Raw genomic sequence first — 20523 nt, 5'->3', positions numbered from 1 at the left:
TGTACAAGTTACAATAAAAATTTGAAACACATAAAAGCACACTACGAAAACACAATTAGTAAAAAAAAAAAGACAGCAAAGGACGAAGAACTTGCGGCGATGGAACAAAAACTTATGGAACAAGACAGTAGGTGGGTAAATAAACTACAACATTTAGAAAATAAAATCAAGCAACTTGAAGATGAAGAAATCAGTCGAGAAGTAGACAAGTTAGCCCAACCGGGAGGTTACAGAAAATCTTCATCCGTAGACCTTGACACCAATGAGCCAAATCCACCAAAAATGTCTACATTTGATGGAAAGAGTGACTGGACACCCTTCTTTACACAATTTTCCCACATTGCATCTATATACAAATGGTCCAATGAACAGAAACTGGACAAACTTATCGAGAGTCTTCGAGATAAAGCCTTGAAATATATCAGTCTAGACCAAGTTCAGATCAGAGAAGCTTCAAGAAACTGAGCCAAAAAATGAATGAGAGATTTGGCAGAAAAGACCTTCCTCATATAATACGAAGACAACTTCAAGATGTCAAACAAGGTCCCGAAGAGTCCATAGAAGAGTTTGCAGATAAAGTTTTGGAAATGACAACAGACGGATACCTAGACACGCCTGAAGACTGTGAACAAACTGTTGCAATAGATGCATTTTTGAAAGGCTGCACAAACAAGCTGCGCTCATTGCCATGGACAAAAATCCACCCACATTAGACATTGCAACACATTAAAAGTGCAATCACAATTCAAAAGCTCATTTAGATCTAAAAAAGTCTGAAACAAGAAGGGTGAAGTTTGAGATTTCAGAGAGTGAGAGTGAGGAAGATGAGGAAAAAGTTAACAAAGTTAGGACTATTTACAACACAAAACAAACATCGACACAATACATTGAACAAACAAAATTGTCAAGACTAGAGTCGAGGGTCAGCAGATTAGAAGACGACACATAAAAAGTAACATTCAAGAGATCCTTCAAACTCTCAAATCTCAAAGTAAAATATTCAATTGCAGGTCAAACATTTGAGAAAAAGCAAGAGTTGTACCTCTATCTAATAGCCAAATAAGGCAAACTGGCGATCGAGAAGGTCACTTCGACAAAGAACATCCTATTTTAAAAAAAAGATCACTGTCATCTCAATCAAAGTCTTTAAACTCCAACAGGTTGAAGATGTAGGCCACTCTTCAACCTATTCAGACACTTCAGATAGGCCTCGTCCAAAAGTTAAATTCAAAGTGACAGCTATGCAAAAAAATATCATCATCAAAACTATAGTAGCAAAAAGGTGAGGTTAAGGGTAGGGCCAACTGTACAAAGGTGACATGTAGTTGTCGGGGAAATAGCAGGTTCATTATACCCCTGCTCCGAAGGAGAGGGGGGGGTATACTGTTCTACCCTTGTGTGTGTGTCTGTCTGTCCATCTGTGTAACTGTCTGTGTGTCTGTAACAAATTTTTCGTCACAGTTTTCTCAGCAACTTCTCAACGCAGATGCTTGAAATTTTAGCACACACTTTGTTGAGGCATGCCATATGGTGGGAATAATTTTTGTACGAATCCAATGTCAACTTCCTGTTTATCCGTGCGTCTGTCCGTACCATACATAACAAAGTTTGGTCGCAGTTTTCTCAGCAACTTCTGCTTGCAGATGTTTGAAAGAGCAAGAGCCACTTAGGGCCTTTTCTGGCCCTGTGAATTTCCGAAAATTTAAAACTGTATAGTTTTAGTCAACAAGGCAATAAATAATACTTGAGCACTTGGTGAATGAATATCTACTGAAAATGACGTAATTTTCTTTCTCGTCAATGCATTATGACGTCATGAATTGCGTCATTATTCACATATCCTGAATATTTCTTCAAAAATGGACAAAATATGATGCCATTTTTCAATATTTCGTATACAGCACAACCTCCGATCCAAAATGTGAAAATATATTATAGAAGAACTTTTAATTAAGATTATAAAACATATTTTAATTTTTGGATCGAGGGGTGTGCTCATATTTTAATTCTTTGCTGAAGGTTCTCAAAAACACCTGTTTTCTGTAAAATTCAAGAACATTGCAATTTCACACAACCTGTTTTTCAATGCCTGGACTCTCCAAAGGAAATTCTGTTATATAAACTGAAAGCACTAAGTCTCTACTTTATATTAATGTTGAAAATGGTACACGGGGTATTAGTCAATAAATTGGTATATCTACAGGGCCATTTTATGCATAAAGTGAACCTAGCTCTTTTATCATTTTCTTTGTTAAAGCATGACATATGGTGGGATTAATTTTTGTACGAATCCGATGTCAACTTCCTGTTTATCCGTGCGTCTGTCCGTACCATACATAACAAATATTGGTTGCAGTTTTCTCAGCAACTACTGATGCAGATGCTTGAAATTTTAGCACATCTTTTGTTGAGGCAAGCCATAAGGTATGATTAATTTTTGTACGAATCCAATGTCAACTTCTTGTTTATCCGTGCGTCTGTCCGTACCATACATAACAAATTTTGGTCGCAGTTTTCTCAGCAACTTCTGATTACAGATGTTTGAAATTTTAGCACATTCAAAAAATTTTATTAGGTATGCCATATGGTGGGATTAATTTTTGTACGAATCCGATGTCAACTTCTTATTCATCCTTGTGTCTGTCCATAACTGAGCTCGTGTACATTCACATCAAAGCGGGGATATTACTAGTGAGCATTGGCTCACAGACTTGTTATTTAAATTATCTGATATTTTCAACATATTTTTGACACTAGGGATTATGCATCGGATATACTGATGCATTATGATAAATCCAATTTAAGATTTTTCTTCAGCAGTAAACGTATGCAAAAAGAAGCCAAAAAGACAAATATCATTAGTTTCTAATTCATGTACAGGATTGAATAATTAAGATCTTCCACTATGATTATTATCTTTTATACAGTGTAATTAGGCCAAAAAAAATATACTCTTGTTTCCGGTCGCCCGACCGACCGACCCTACATTTTACTCTCCGACCCTAAAAGTTTTTTTTTTTTTTTTTTTTTTTTTTTGGTTGGTTGGTTGGTTGGTTATTTTCCGGAAATATTAAAGTCCCCCGACAATAATTTACGTTTTAGCATAGAAGTCTCGTAAACGTTTGAATACAAAACTCGACAGGACCTGTCAAAAAAGCGCATGGTAAACGTTGACCCCGTAACTTGGCGAGATCAGCAAGCGTGCTGTCTCTAGAATTTCCACCATGTATTCATTACAAAGAATGTCGAAAATTTATTACCAGTGTGCAGGATACCTCTACCTTTTCACATGTTTTTAACACGTATCACGGCGCTCAATCAAGTAAAGAAGCAGACTTTACTGTGCATGTGTCGGGACAGGGTCAGACGGATATCCACGGAGCCTTGACAGTTGGAGAAGTTGCACACAATTTCTCTTTACGTTCTTTTACATTTTGCTGCAAAGCACAGACTGATTCTGAAGTAAGCGAATTACGACAGCATGCCGAGATTGCCACAAAGAAAGCCGTAAATGCATTTGAATTGGTAATGGCAGGTGGCCGTTCTTTTCCTGACAAGAAACAGAAGAGGTTTGCTTCAAAATACAAACATATGACAATTGCAGTTTAGTATTATATTAAATTAGATAGCAAATTGGCATGTTTCTGCTAGTATAAGGGAGACTGCCCAACATCACATGATTTTAAACCATTGTATAGATTTGAGATCAATGTGCAAATATTTTGAAATATTTTCATAAAAACATTTTCTTCAGAGGAAAAAATGCTATATAAGTCCAAAACTATATCCTTTTGTTGAGTTGTAAATCAGATTAACATAATTTTGTAGCTCCGGAATCAAAGATGGGCTCTCAAGAAAAGATGAGTTGTACAACACCTTGATTGACACCTTTTTTAAGCAACATAAGCTGGATATCCCAAAACCAGTGGCAGAGACAGAGGGCAGCTACGTAGTTCAAGTATGTGTCCCAAAGATATTTTATATTGAAAAGATATTTTTATTTCTTAATTCATTTCGATGCATGTGAAAAGATTTTTTTTCTCTGACAGATTTGACATTTGATATGGTAAGTCCTAAACTATGCTGGGAATGGCCCTCCTATGCTTGCTAGTCTGTGCAATTAAATTTGTAAATGGTGTGTGTCTTACATTCTTAAATGTGGAAATGGTGTCAATGTGTCTTTCTTTAATTTGTATCCTTCAGTCTATCTTAACTCTCATTTTTCAAGTCTTCTAATGCCTTCACACAATATGTAACATACATATACTACTTACTCTGTCTAACAAGATTTACTGTCCAAGTCCCATTAGCCTTACCACTATGTAGAATTTTTTTTATCAGATTTCTGAAAAATCATTATTCTCTTCAAAATGTTTATAATGAATGCAAACAAAGTTAGTTTAGTACTTGAATATTGTGGTCAATAAAATTAATTAAAATAGTTTTGTGTGTAAAAATATTAAATGTTTCAACTTAGCCTGACTTCATTTTTTTTTTTGCAGTTGTTATGTAATGCATTATGGTACATTACAAACCAACATATGACAATTAATGATGCTGCACGTGACAGAGAGGCTTTAACTCCAATTCCTGATGTATTTGATATTTACCAGGGCTTTAATGACTTGAAAAGAAAGAAAATGAAGCAGATGCCACTTGATGCTGGATGTCTTAAATCTCATGCAGAAACATTATATAGGTCAGTTTAAATATTACAGAAATATTTGTAGCATAATATAATATTTGACACACTGTTTATATCAATTCAATTTAAATGAATTGATGTAAACAATGTATCAGAGTTGAAGTTGATCTGTAAAGTGGAAATGGATTTATCTGAGACGTTCAAATGGTATTGATAAATCTGACAAGGAACCAGTCTACTTTTTATTTATACTTTTGACGTATCAAAGATTATTTCACACACAGTGGCAAATTATTAATATCAAGTTGATATTTCTTAAAACATGAGCTTCATTTTTTTTGTAGTGTTCTATTGAAGCCAGTAACTTCCTCAACTGCAGCATGGAGGAAGGGAAGCAAAGAAATTCAGGGCCTGGCTGACTGTCTTGACTCTTATAGCAAGTACCTAGAAACGAAGAATAAAGAAATACAGAAAAACCATGCAGAGAATCACCCTGCAAGAACAATAGCTGAAGATGCAACTATTGAGCATAGGGCACCAACATTAATGGTCAAGCAGCAATACCTACTGCTAGATGCTGTCATGAAAGGAAAAGAAGTTGGAGATATATTTGTAGCATAATATAATATTTGACACACTGTTTATATCAATTCAATTTAAATGAATTGATGTAAACAATGTATCAGAGTTGAAGTTGACCTGTAAAGTGGAAATGGATTTATCTGAGACGTTCAAATGGTATTGATAAATCTGACAAGGAACCAGTCTACTTTTTATTTATACTTTTGACGTATCAAAGATTATTTCACACACAGTGGCAAATTATTAATATCAAGTTGATATTTCTTAAAACATGAGCTTCATTTCTTTGTAGTGTTCTATTGAAGCCAGTAACTTCCTCAACTGCAGCATGGAGGAAGGGAAGCAAAGAAATTCAGGGCCTGGCTGACTGTCTTGACTCTTATAGCAAGTACCTAGAAACGAAGAATGAAGAAATACAGAAAAACCATGCAGAGAATCACCCTGCAAGAACAATAGCTGAAGATGCAACTATTGAGCATAGGGCACCAACATTAATGGTCAAGCAGCAATACCTCCTGCTAGATGCTGTCATGAAAGGAAAAGAAGTTGGAGATATTTTGTTTTTTAATGAAAAAGAACATGTTCATGAACGATTTATAGACTCAAAGCAGAAATACCGATTTCTTAAGTATCTTCATTTGTCTGTTCCAGTGGACATTCTAAAATTCAGTCCAGGTGGATCCACAACAGCCTCATTCATAATCTCTAAGACATCAGAGAACCGCACAGAGTCACAGATATTAGTTCAGGGTGCCAGATTGTTGCAGACAGCAAGATCTGAAATGCAGGAATTTCACACCCGAGAGATGAAAAAAGCATTCAAAGAGAAGATTAACAACATCACTTCATTGTCACCATCTGTTGTGGAATACATATACAAGGAGTTGGCTTTTGATGGCAGCCAAACTACTAATCCAGTAATGCAAGAGCGTTTACGTCTTATTTCATTAGGCCATACAGATTTAATTGCTGATCTGAGGCATACCAATCCAGGAAGACCTAACACAAAATTTGATGTGTTTTTTGAAAAACTTCATGAAGTACTTGAGAATATAACAGCTGCTGATGACAGGAAACACGGCCATGCTCATCTCAGTGAATTCATTTCAATATCAGACATGATCCAAAGAGCAGTATCTACATGTCCACCTGGCACCCCTGTTCCTTCAGCAAGCCTTGTAAAACTACAGTTTGCTCCAAGAAATCCATATTGCCAAGGGGCTTTGAATTTTACGTCTCGTTTGAATGTACAATTTAAAATTCAAAGAAGACAACTGCGCACAACTCATCCTGACAGCCATTTCTGTAATGCTCAGTTGAAGTATTTGAAGTCCTTTGCTGTAGAGGAAGCTGAACGATGCATGATGGTGTGCTGCGATGATAAGGCAAAAGTACCAATTGGTGATCCAGGTGCAGCAGTATCAACAGGAGTGAGGGGGAAAAATCAATAGTGCCTACTGCCAGTACCCTTGTTGCCCTTGATCATGATATGACTCGATGTTCCCTCACACCATCAGTTGTACTACAATGCCAAGTGCCAAAAAGTGTCGACAAGTCTTTTGTCCGTGGAAAGGTTTTTACTGTGCTGAATGATTCCATTTTTCAGCCTGCTTCTCCTTTTCGACACGCAGCATTCCTTTCAAAGATGATGCAGAATTCAGAAAATCTGAAGCCAATACTGTTGAAGTTTACAGACGGTGGAGTAGATCAAAGAAACACACTTGAAGCTGTTAAATTGGCAAACATCTGCTTGTTTAAGGAGTTTAACTTGGACCTCTTGATCCATGCTCGCTGTGCACCAGGACATAGTTATACAAATCCCGCAGAAAGAGTGATGAGTATTTTAAATCTAGGGTTCCAAAATGTATCTTTGGAAAGAAAACCCTGTGAGAAGAAGGTTGAAGATAGTTTGAAAAACAAGAATAGCATGGCAGAAATCAGGACATTTCATGAAGAAAATCCAAACTTGGGAGTAAGAGAAGCGTGGACAGAATCACTGGAGGAAATTAAAAGAACTATCCAGAACAGATTTATCAGACTGAAGCTCAAAGATTAGCCGATCCAGGTCTTGGATCCTCTTAGTGACCAAGATATTGAGGTATTGAAACGACACCTAAGAGAACTATTCCCAGACATGGACTTGACCACATTACAGAAGACACATACGAAAAAAATTAAGTCATACCAAGCTTGGTTGGACAGACACTGTAAATGTACACAGTACGTCTTTCAAATGAAGAAATGTGAGGATGTATCTAGTTGCATTCCCCCTAAAAGTCCTTTACCTTCATGGCTGCCAGACCCCCAGTTGGATGCTACAGGTGATCATTACCTTCCTTACTCAGAGGTTAGAGGGCAGGAAACTACAGAAAAGGACAGACCAACCCTTAAACTTTTGAAGGAGAAAAAAAAGAAACCAGTACCTCTCAACTCCACTGAGAATACAATAGTCAACACTGCAAATCAAGAAGAATCTACAGATGGCCAAGAATGCTCTACTAATATCCAAGGCATGACAAGTGAGAATATTGATTTAGGATATATTGAGGAACCTCAATCAACACCAAGTCTATGTACTGTACAGAATGCCAGGTCACTTGTAGAGTGTGTGGAATGCAGAAAACCCAGAGTAATCTATTCAAAACACAAGTTAACAGAGAGACAACAGTATTCTATTGTATGTGGACTTAGCAAGCTTGATTACACATGTGGCTCACCTCTACTGCCACCATCCAATCCACTATATAAATATGTGATGGCTAGATCCAACATAACTTGTGAAAGTCCTCTTGAGTTGTCCTACTATAGGAGTGGTCTTGGGCATGCAAATTTGTGTTCATACTGTTGTGGAGAGGGGGAGGTGAAACAAGAGCTTCTTCAGAGATTCAAGACTGTACTTCCTTCTTGTGAAAGCTGCATCTTGCTGGGAAAAGACATCACGCAGTACAGTTAAGGTGCCAAATGGAAATATCGGCGAATTTTTTAGATAGAAAATACATTCTTTACAAGGATGGGCGTTTCTTTTTAGGACTTTACTATTATCGGACAAATGCAATGTGGTTGAAAACTACATGTTGAGGACGATTAGATTTCTTATTTAGACTTGTCACGTGATGTGGCAGTCAACGTAATTTTAGCAAATATACCTGAAGTATTGAGGTCATCTATAAATTCTAATATTGCAAGGGCATAACCAAGTTAAAAGCCCAGGTTTAACATACAATTATTTTCAACACTCTTTGTAGTTTGTGAAAAATGCTGCGAACCTATATAGATTCTACTATCTAATTGCTAAAATTACATTTGTTAGACCGTATGTTGAATATTTTGCTGGTCAAGTACATTAAATATAGATCTTATTAATTTATTTGCAAGATTTCAACAGGTTCGCAGCACTTTTCAAATATCTTCATACTTCTTCAGTTTATGTGTAAAAGCTTGTCATAATTCATTGAGGGTATGCCCTTGCAATATATCGATTTATTACGACCCTTCTATTACCCTTCAATGAATCTGCATACAAATATACAACAGTATCGCTTGTCTAGGGAATGTACGGGAAGTATATGAATAAAATCATAAAATAGACATCGCATCCAAGTTAATGGCCTTTCATATATCTACAATCTATATTTCATTTAATTACAAAATACAGTTTTCATTGTATAAATATAACTTGATCCGCCTCTCACTGCATACAAACTGCGTCAAATTTTACGATATGACGTCACATTGACAAGTGCATTGCGATCAGTGAATTGTTGATATATTGGTGTGTGGGATTTAACCAACGGCAAAAATGCATGCACTAGTTAGTATTGATGTAGTTTAAAGCTATTCAACATTTAAAATAGCAAATCATTTCATTTTGTGGTAATTTGAAGAACTTGTATTTTTGTGTGATGTCATAGTAAGCATTTCCCGTATAAATTACACAGAGGCCTTTTGGAAAATTTTAAATCTTTATTTAAAAGATTACAAATTTTCCAAAATGCCTCTAAAGCTGAACACGACCTCTAAATAGACTTATGCCATATTCGATTATACTATCTATGATATCAGCACAGGGATATACCCTTTGCATTCATTACACCTGACTCCTTTATTGTCCTGGGTATCGGCATGGAATAGCAACACTTGTTTGTGCTGGTTATCTTACAATACCTTTGTTTACATTTATTGCAGTATTAAACGTATATTTGTGTTTGTTTGTATACTGCACTGACCTGTGCAAATGTTGTAAGTTTCTTTGGTATCTTTCTCTCCTGCCGTAGAAGAAGTAGTTATTTTTTGTTGCTACCGAGTGGTGTGTGAATACAATCAAACCTCGTTATCTCGAACTCGATGGGACCGAAAAAAAAGTTCGAGATATCCAAGGGTTCGAGATATAGTGGGTAAAATACTTAAGAAATCTGTGGTTATGAATTTCTTTATCATTTTGACATATCCATGGTATTTGAGATATCAGTGTTTGAGATACTGAAGTTCAACTGTAATCTACAGACCCTGAAACGTGCTACTACCCCAAAAAAGCGTGTGACTTTCGTGCGCTTTTCGTTTCGTGCAAACCGTGTAGCGTTTCGTGTAAACCGTGCAGCGTTTCGTGCAAACCGTGTAGCGTTTCGTGTCAACCGTGCAGCGTTTCGTGTAAGCTCCAAAGCGTTTCGTGCAAACCGTGTAGCGAGCGTGCGAGAAGCGTGTGAGAAACGTGCGACTTTCGTGTAAGAACCGTGTGAGAAACGTGCGACTTTCGTGTAAGAATCGTGTAGGATTCATTCGGAACTCATTTTATCTTAAATATGGCTATTGATGGATCAACACGTCATTCTGTGTTGTTTGTAACTAATATTATTCGAATATATTATACCGGTGGTATTTTAAGAGAGAAAAAAAAAACTACGGAAACAACAAAATAAAATTACTCGGTAATGTATTCCATATTTGTTTGATTTTCTTTCTTTTTTAATTTAAATAAAGAAGGAAAGAAAATATTTTCAAAGTAATTAATTATACGCACATCAATTTTAAGGTATTTGATTCAATACATTTTTTAAAGGGAGCAATACTGAACATTGTTTTAAAAAAATAATTAATAATCCGGTCTTGTCCTTGCATTCATTTATTTGAATCTCTTCACCATTTTACAGTTGTGGTATATAGATATTACAAAAACATATGGGTGATTAATGCAAAATAATAAATAGATAAGGCAGGCGTGAAATATAAAACACTAAGTTTAGTGCGTTGCTATAAATGTGAAGTATGGAAATTCTAGACCGGGGAGCACAATTAATTTTTTTTTTCTTTATAAACGAACATAATTTTCTTATATTACAAGATTGTGGTACAAATAATTTTAAAACGATGAGTCATTTAAAGTCTTTTTATGCATAAAATTGGTTGATTAATAATTGTCTTATAAATGAATCATAATTCACATGCATCGGAAAATACAAGGTTAAATATTTTCCGGGGGAGGGAGGGGGGGTGTTCAAATGTAAACACAAACTTTGAGTTTTTGTTATTAACATGTTTTTATAGATAATTTTCTTTTTAAAGAATTTTTTTTTTCGAGGTGCGACTGATTCACCCCTTAAAAATGTATTGGAAACTTCTTTACACTTCCGACACTCTTCTTACGACTGTGATCAAGGTCATTTACAACAGCGATCACGGGCTCCGCGTGCCGGGAACTGAAAACTTGTTCTGCTACATGTACATGTATTATCTCTTGTCAATCATGGCTAAGATGACACCCGACAATAAAGATTGATTTTTAATTCGTGAAATTTAATAGTTTTATTAGTATTTAATGGGTAAAAATAAATACGCGTGGATTTTATTTCTTAAATTTATCCGATTCTCTGTAAACAGTGAATTAATTTGCCAGTGTATTCGTGAATAATAAAATATAAAGAAAAAAATCCGGATTAATTATATATTAGTTGTTTTATTAATCACGCAGTTCTAGGGCATATTTTTTTAGTTTTTAGGACACTGGACATGTATTCATGTATATTGAATGTATTGTTAAGAGCCGCGACTATTGATTACATTTTTTTTTGTCTAGACGGGATTTGAAATCAAAGATTTTACAAGGTGGTGGGTATATTGTTTTTATTTGATAAACACAATGCCTCAAAATGGTGAACTAACGCATTACAATATCTATTCCCCCGGCTTCTCTACCATATTACATTTTAATGATAAGTCGAAGTTTTATTCTGTAATGAAGCGATATATTTACCATTCTAATTAAAGTGCATTTAATGAATAACATGTATCTGGTCCCGCTGGAGACATGGATATCCTTTTTTTTTTCTTAGAACGGGCATTTGTTTCTATAATAATTTTATCCCAATGGTATACTTACTGAAACAAGTGCCAGTTATATTTAGCCATGAACAGAAGTAAGATCTCGGTAATCTAACCCCCCCCCCCCCCCATCCTGCACAATGTTCTTATTTGATTTAGTGTACATTTTGTACATATTACCTTTGTAAATTATAAACAGAACCAAATTCAATCAAATGAAAGTATTTATTTACTACTAGGTAAATCAAAAAATGAATAAATCAATCAATAATAAAAAAAGAAAAAAGAAAAGGAAAGAAAATCAATCCGTTTACAGAAATCATTACACAATTTAATCAATATTTTTTTCAAATCAATAACTGAGTTTATTTGTCAGTAATTAAACGATTTGTTAATATCAAACTATAATTGTAAAAACATTGAATGCTGTAAAGATTATGAATTACAAATATAATAATTTTTTTTTTCCGTACGTAATTTAGAGTCTAGTGAAAAAGTTTTATACATAGACGATGAAAGGCATTTCACCGGGCGCGTCACATACTCAATGACAACTATAATATTAATTAAATACAACTTGACATTGTGTATTTTTATCTGTTAATATAGTACTGTTGTAGCGAGTTCTAATCCTAACTTAATCTGAATGATTGCAATTCCTAACTAATTTTTGATTAATCCGTAATTTACTTAATTTAAATAAAGTCCGAAAGATTCCGAATAGAAAATCCAGATCGAGGCCAAAACGTGCGAGAATCGTGTACAAAGCGTGTGAGAAACGTGTACAAAGCGTTTCGTGCAGGCTTTCGTGTAAACCGTGCAGCCTTTCGTGCAAAGCGTTTCGTGTAAATCGTGTAGCGTTTCGTGCAAACTGTGTAGCGTTTCGTGTAAACCGTGCAGCGTTTCGTGCAAACCGTGTAGCGAGCGTGTACCGTTCGTGCAGCGTGCGTGTGGGGTAGTAGCACGTTTCAGGGTCTGTAATATGGTGGACAAATTCTTTTATAAATCGTGTTAAGCTTTAACAAACTTGCTTTGTACACTGAGAATATATGGCTTTCTTTTTATAATGTGTTCTGCATTCATCAATTTCGAAAATAAAATTTTTTTCTAAAATAAAATTTTTTTCCTACCTACCTACCTACCCTATTTTTTTGGTCAGGGGACAGGAAACAGGGATATATTTTTTTGGCCTTATGAAATATATATTTTATTTGTACATTAATTTCTTTTAATTTTTTTCCTACAATTTTAAATTCATAAATATCCAACACTTGGAAGATTTATCAAAGAGGAGGAAAGAAAAGAGAAAGTGATATTAATTTCATATAAAATCAGTTGGTCAGTAAAAAAAAAAAAAAAAAAAAAAAAAAAAAAAAGAACCGCTTTTCAGGAGAGATACTAGTACAGTAGAAAGATGATGAAAATTACAGCTGATTTTTAGAGATTCTCCACAAATGCTACTTGAATAGGTGTCAATATTTTATAATTATATTTTATCTTCTTAATATTACCTTTACTTTTTTATATTTATATGACATTAAGTCGGATATTCTGATTTATGTCACACCTTTGGTTCAATTAAAATGGGGAGGAATGTAGTACAAAATAAATCGGGTTCGGGATACAATGTATTTCATGCAACAATTGTTTACTTCGTTGTGAATTTACCCTGAATGTATACAGAAGTCTGTTGACACGCGTCCCGTCCGGAGCCCACAGCTCAGGTGGGTTGTAAATGCCGTTAATTTGACGTCATAACATGCACTGGCTATAACATGTCTTGGTAACCAAGTACTTCTACTTCAACGGGTGTTGCTAAAACGCGGAAGGGAAAACGGAACGGAAAATCTTGTATCAAATTATTTACTTCAAGCATATATAAATCAGACAGGAACCGGTATTCTTTATCATATAGTTTATGTCTCATTAAAAAAAATAACATAACAATGTAATTTATTCATGCCCCCCCCCTAAGAACTACATGCGGTGGTCAATGAAATACATACTAATTAGACACACAGCCCAAGTATCTATCTGATACTCATTCATCATTTGTCCAAATCTAATTTTTAAAGCTTATTCACCAAAGACAAAACTCTCCTATTTATCATATATTATGAAACAGCAAATGGTGTTTTAAAACGGGAGGGGTGGGGGTGGCAGAGAAAGAGAATAATTATGTATATACACATATGTGTTCCAGACAACGATCACTGGTATCAAGAAAAGAATAGAGGACATACTTATTAAAACTATCTATGCATCATCCCCCCTCCCTACCAAATAAAATATAAATTACAAGAGTGCATTTTCTGGATAATGTGTGATTTCTCCATCCAAGCAATTTTAATGTTAATCTGTGCAATCGGTCTGTGTTGTTTTTCTACTTTTACAATTTAGCCAAATATGGGGGATGGGGGTGGGTGGGGAATGCAGAGTTGTACGATATCATGGTACGATATCATCTTTAGGTGCCTGTGCATCGAAAATTATGTTGTGTTCGCGCATATAAATATCGAATACTGGCTATTCATGTTGATCAGAGTGGTCTTTTATAAAGTTAATTCACTCATATCTCACCACAACGTTTCATATATACCACGCGTACGGCATTATATTTTATGTTTTCCGTACCCTATGCTTTGCTTTTGTACTGGAAACTTCATATGAGTATACATGAAGAGATCAACTCAGTCTTAATAATCAAGGTTAAATATGAACAACACATATAATTTATATTGTTTTTGGTATAATCTATAGTTTTCAAGGGCTTTAAACTGGTATCATATTTTCCGTTCCGTTCCGTTTTCCGTTCCGCGTTTTAGCAACAACCTACTTCAACAAGTCTGCGGCCATCATCAATCAATGACAAGAAACATATTGACGCCAGCGTCAAAAATCGTGTCCCAAACCAATTTTTCCTTTTACACGTTTTATGAGGCAACAAACTTAAATGCATGATCTGTTGTAAATATATCTGATATAAACCTGTTAATATATCCCGGTGACATAAAAAAGTGCAAGCGACATTGCAGACGTGGATTTTATTTTTCAACAATATTATTATAAGTAGCCTTTCAAGGAACACAGGAAATACTAGTATTTTAGTCTCTCAAGCAAATCCAAAGAAGGGTGTTGAAACCCCACAATCCCCCTCTAGATCAGCCTCTGCATTTCTTCTCTTTCAGTTTCTTTGTTTTGGTGCTGAGACGTGGCGGGAAAACGCTTGGCACATTTTAAAACGAGTTTTATCGTCGTCTGCTGGAGCAAAAATCTCGTAATTTTCTGTCTTTTAAGGAAATTAAAATTTTGACATATTTTTTAAAAATTCCAGTAGGAATTGTATAATATACGTTATATATATATACGCCCTTTTAAGACAAATACAATAAATCCTGTTTTAAATAGAGAAAGTAATATTGATTAGATATAACTCGGTCTCTGCTTTAGATAATGCCCAACACGTGTGCCAATATTCTCCTCACTTCAGAGTTCGTCAATCAGGATTCGATCAGATAAAACAATTACCCCATAATTTATTCAATTTTCAATTATAATTATTCTGCATTTTTTGTTAAACATTTAGACACTCTTTATAAATGTATGAATTTCAAATACTTTTATTTTTATAACTCCGCAGAAACGCACGACTATTTTAAACTTTCATTTCAAATAACCGACCGCCTCCTGGCGGCCGGTAATGATATGCTAAATCGGTGAACTTCACGATTAAAAAATAATTTCCTAACGAGCCCTAAAAACTTCAAGATTCTGAGATGTTGCTACGTCGGTGGGAAGTGCGTTCCAATCCCTAATGGCCCTGGGATAGAATGAACTTCCGAACTACCTGGAAGGAAGATACTCCTATTTTACGGCGAAGTATGGTGACACTAGTTTATCAGTTGTTTCAATTGGCCCATTTTTTATCTTATACAAGAGGATTATCCTTGCTCTCTTTCTTCTCTCCTCGTTGTTAATATTAACAACAATAATAGTAGTGTTGGTCACATAACTAACTGGCTGCACGGCGTTGGACCATCTCGATCTTACGTATATCTTCTTTCAAGTACGGGTCCCAGGTACGACTAGCATATTTTAAGGATAGGTCTTACAAGTGACTTGTACTTACAATGCTGAGATGGTATGGTTGTTTTGTTGTTGGAGATGTATATTTGTAGATGAATAATACAAAATTGAATGTCAAACCAAACGTTGTTAGGTTGTCGCCATGTTGTTTACATCGTGATGATAAGATCTGACTCACCTAGAAATTCTGGAGGTTTAAGCACAACTTTTGTTAAACAAAACATTGGTTCGATCTTTTACCCACTGACTGTGCAAGATTTTAGATAATTTTCGAGTTATATAATTTACGAAAGACTATTAAAATATCAGGAGCTGTTCGATATTCCTGCGATAGTTCGGGCATGCGCAACTGTATACGAAGTATGTATAAGACAATGAGTTTTAAATATTCTCTGTATAATAGAAATATCTCCTATGCAATTTTCCTTGCTCATTTGAAGAAACGCCTATGCCTAGCCTTAACTCACTTGCGAGGGTCTATAACCATGCCCGCAGCACAGAGCTCAAGGCGAGGTATGGTATGGCCAGTGCACTAGAGCAACCTTTCCACTTCCTAACAGAAATCAAGAATAATGCAAGCCATTTTCAGAGAAAAATTTAAGGTATGCTACAGCAGCTATAGCTTCTTTGGATGCCTCTGAACAGATGTGGACCTTGGAGCAATAAGCAATGGAAATCTTCAAATACATCCTAGGAATCTTCAGGAGCTCAATCTGTTGAAGTGAGGTGACCCAAGCCTTCGATCGCTTCCAGAAAGTAGGCAGCAAGGGTTCGTCCCAGTCTAATGGGCCTGAGAAAGATGGCATCTCGAAGTAGGAGTTTGCCTTGGAGTGTAACTGGTGCTGTGTGTGTTTGTTTGTTTATTGTTGTTTAACGTCCCTCTCGAGAATTTTTCACTCATATGGAGACGCTACTGGTGCTGTGAATCCCAATGAGTCATAGACTTAATTATGGACAAAACTCCACGACGGATGAATGGTCTTTGGTCAGTAGATACACGGAACACAATCCTATCTGATTAATATCCCAAGATACACCAAGACTCCTCTGCACTGGAAGGGTATCCTAGATGTCCAATGTCTTAGATCTTTGAGATCCTTTGCCAGATCATCTGAGTCACACATCTGCAGAACAGCCTTTGATTAAGAAGCTATCTTGTGAAGTTTAAGATGTCTACCAATCATCAGGGGTTATTATGTTCTCTCAAAGAGGTCCACATCTTCCATCTCATCCTCGCAAGCCAGGGGTCCTGAGTCAATACGTTGCCGTTGGACCCCTGGCATATTTCATTCAATATTCGTGGGCTTGCTTCTCTCATTGAGAAGCACCAATCAAATTAAAGCTTACATAAATAGTTAAAGATTCGGTTGACAATTCAAATGCACGTGTTACAAGTTGTTTATCATAGAATGGCTTAATGTGATTGGTTGAGAGATAAGAAAAACAATCAAGATTTGTAATTTTTCCGAAAGACGTCGCTACAGTCAGCCCACAAATATTGAATGAAATATGCCAGGGCTCCAATGGCAACGTGTTGACTCTGAAAATACGTAGGAAATTAGATTACTTACTCACTCACAGAATGTAAATAATGTAGTATCCTGATAAAGATTTATTTCTGTTTGTAGCAACTGTCTCCCCTAGTCATCTCAGAAAACCAAATTCTCAAAGGATCATACCCAAAATCGAAATAAGTAAGAGGTGTGTAATTTATTTTTAAGCAAACGGGGCATTTTTTTAGCAATGCATGGCTGTCAGTTTACGGGTTAAATTGACAAGGACAGTGGTATACATTTATGTAGAAACAAAGCATCTACATTTAACTTGCCCAATAGATAGACTAAGAATATCTGATCACCCTTTTTCTTATCATAACATCAACAGTTATAAATCATTTTCTTCTTTCTTAATTTTGGGCATCTAATTTTTGCATTCAGACATTCAAAGTTTCAATTTAAAGTTTCAATTTATATCCCTGACATTTTTTTCAAGTAGACTAATGGTATAAACTTTCATGTAGTAAAGTATGTCTTGGGAAATAAAATTTTTGGAAATTTCATCTCTTTTGTTTAGGAAGGGAGAAAACGAAACTGATATTTCTTTACACAAAATATTGAAATATTAAATGCATTAAACAAATAAATTAATATATTAGGTAGATCTTTAATATGTAGAATATTACCTTTATACTCGAGCATACATTTTGATAAAATATATCATGAAGTTTTCCTTTTTATTTAAACACCTTAATATCTAATGCAAATAAAGCCTCTCAAAGACCTACAAGTTAGAAGTGTAAATAATCCATTTTCCAAAATTTCATTAGGAAATATTAATAACCTTTAATTTGTAGATATTTTTTCAGGTACCCTTTCTCTTCAATTTATATAGAGTTTACTGTAAAGAAGTCTGAAGATACTGAATGTCGATGTGGAATCTAACCTGCTTCTCAGTGAAGATCTCTAAACACATAAAAAAACAAGTATAACTGACATATACTCATTATTAAAATATTATTAATACTCATTATCTCATCCTCAGCACTGCATTTTTATTTAAAGAAATTCACTTTGTATTAATTACAAATTATTTTAATCTATACAGATAGTAAATATGAAGTCATCTGAACAATGTAACATCATCTTTGACTCTTTTATCAGGAAATTTTAAGCTTGATAATCAAATCAGACAGTTCTTAGAAACTGGTTACCTGCTTACTTTTCTGATAACCAGTTACTCAGATGGTTTTCCTTTGGACCTCAAAGCATCCTTGTTCTTGGTATATATACTCGAAAGTAACTGTAATATATATAACACAGTTACAATTTCTACATTTATCATTTATATACCAGTATATATAAAACACAAATACACTGCATATATTCTTAATTTTTTATACACAGTATTTTAGACTACATAATTTCTTCTTGAACCATCAACTCGGGTACTAATCAAAGGTTTGTCACGTAAACCTATGTCATGTCATGTCTTTCTGATAATCATTAGCATGCACTTCTAGTAATTCTGCACAATTCCCATGCAATATTTTGAGATTGTATTCATTTGCCTCTTGGCCCTTCTCTAATGCATTCTTGATGTGTTTCCAATGCTTCATCTGATATGGGTTGTTCAGACGTTCGAATACGCAATGAATTCAAAACAGTTGCAAATGCTTTGTCTTCACCTTGTCGCATTATTTCATCCAACTCTACAATTGCCAATAGTCATTTACTTGTATTTTGTGGCCAAACGGCCGAACGCCGCAACATGGTGAGTACCCGATTTCTTGATACAGTCGCACTGATGATGAATATGACAAAATTTTGGCCAAAAAATGATTAATTTTTAAATTAACAATATTGCATAAATTACTATGCAAAATTATTAATTTACGAAGTAATCATTTTTTAGCCAAAATGTTGTTGTATTCATCGTCTGTGTGACTGTATCAAAAAATTTGATACTCTCCATCTTGCACATCTCAGCCATTTGGCCTCCAAATGCAAGTAACGCAAAAAGTAGGTAACAATAGGTGCTTTGGGTAGGTTTAAATACCTAGGTACTATTAATAGCTACGTATGATAAAAAATCTTTGGACTGGACCTGTTAAACACTGGCATAGTAATTATTGTTCATTTAATGAAAAATGATTAAATCTACTTTTATTTTTGATAAACAAATAGGCCTATGAAATAGCAAAAAGAGAGAGCAATGGTTGTAACGGTAGGCGAACCTAAGTTATTGGCAATTTTCATGCGTTACTCAAAATTCTTACAAGTTGTCAAGAACTTTCAGAAGCTATGTCCATTGGCCGCCATCTTTCACATGTGACTCTTGGAAAAATTCAATACATAGGCTACATCATGTACATCAAATACTTACCTTAACATTTTTTTGACCAGGCTCGAGCAGCAAGTTGAAAGTAATAAATAACTTGTGTCTTTAACTCCTAACGGATCTTTAAGACTTTGTTGAAATCTTCCCAAAACCTTGCATCGTCTCTAGAGTTGCAGTCTGCAGCGCTCCAAGCAAGGAAATGTTAATGTCGTCATATATAATTCAGTCGTTCGAAAAAGAATCGTAGTAAAATGAAAAAAAGGGGGTAAAATTAACATTCTGACTAATGATTAATTACTGACATTTGACTGATGTCGCGATAGAAATTCTTCATTACATTTTGGATACAATGAAACACTGTAATAGTAAAGGGGTACAAAGCAAACCCCCACCCTCCCCCAGAATATGAAACATATCTATTTTAAACTGCACATAAAATTTATATTTTTGTGTCGATCCTGTAATTTTTTTTTTTTACACATTTTATTCATTTAATTTATTAATAGTTTAATAAAAAAAATTATTTCCTTTTCATTATTTTTTAGGCATTTATAAAAAAGAAGATATTTTTTTCCTTTTTTTTTAAAATGTATATATATATATATATATATATATATATATATATATATATATATGACATATGGCTTTAGGAGACCAAGGAGGATATATTTTCTGGCTTAGGGAGACCACTGGATTAGGGCGACCTTTTTCGGTCTCCCTATTATTTTGACCTCATCAGTATTGCAAATGTCTTTTTATAGATGAATAAACAGTCTGCCATTAAATATTATTAATCTTTAACTCTGTTATTTAACATTCAAAAGTTGTCTAATTTCTATCATCTTCCCTAAAAAAGAAAAGAATTTATAACCTACGTATAATTTCAAAGGATAATTTTTCTGCATTTTGGAGACCATGAAAAACATGCAATTAAACAAAAAATCTAGCATATATATTTTTTCCGCTTTTGATTTGTTCAAATGAGTGTTTCTTTAACTTAGTTTTCCATGTTTTATGTTAAAAACCTAAAAAGGAAAAATATTGTAAATTTATGAACC

At 34.7% G+C, this 20523-nt stretch overlaps 1 protein-coding gene across 1 annotated transcript; it reads left to right on the top strand.

Moving 5' to 3' along the window:
* Positions 1-473: 473 nt before the first annotated feature.
* Positions 474-5266, top strand: LOC133198459 (uncharacterized). The gene is made up of 7 exons (XM_061334549.1): positions 474-624; positions 753-844; positions 1161-1282; positions 3174-3569; positions 3829-3958; positions 4503-4699; positions 4990-5266. Exons 1-7 carry the CDS (start codon positions 474-476, stop codon positions 5264-5266), a joined length of 1365 nt encoding a protein of 454 aa, XP_061190533.1.
* Positions 5267-20523: the final 15257 nt, after the last annotated feature.

Source organism: Saccostrea echinata, unplaced genomic scaffold, assembly GCF_033153115.1.
Source record: "Saccostrea echinata isolate AGI-Se365-2 ecotype Australia unplaced genomic scaffold, CSIRO_AGI_Sech_v1 ptg000033l, whole genome shotgun sequence".
Classification (NCBI taxonomy): domain Eukaryota; kingdom Metazoa; phylum Mollusca; class Bivalvia; order Ostreida; family Ostreidae; genus Saccostrea; species Saccostrea echinata.
Note: the sequence above shows the minus strand (reverse complement) of the source record. Positions and strands in the feature narration are given on the sequence as shown.

What these genes read in the sequence shown, in the direction of transcription:
- LOC133198459 (XM_061334549.1), top strand. Translation starts at nt 474, where the DNA reads ATGAATGAGAGATTTGGCAGAAAAGACCTTCCTCATATAATACGAAGA. An exon ending in ATGAGGAAAAAGTTAACAAA is followed by an intron (nt 845 to 1,160) that starts GTTAGGACTATT and finishes AAACTCCAACAG; the next exon opens with GTTGAAGATGTAGGCCACTC. An exon ending in CATGCAGAAACATTATATAG is followed by an intron (nt 4,700 to 4,989) that starts GTCAGTTTAAAT and finishes TTTTTTTTGTAG; the next exon opens with TGTTCTATTGAAGCCAGTAA.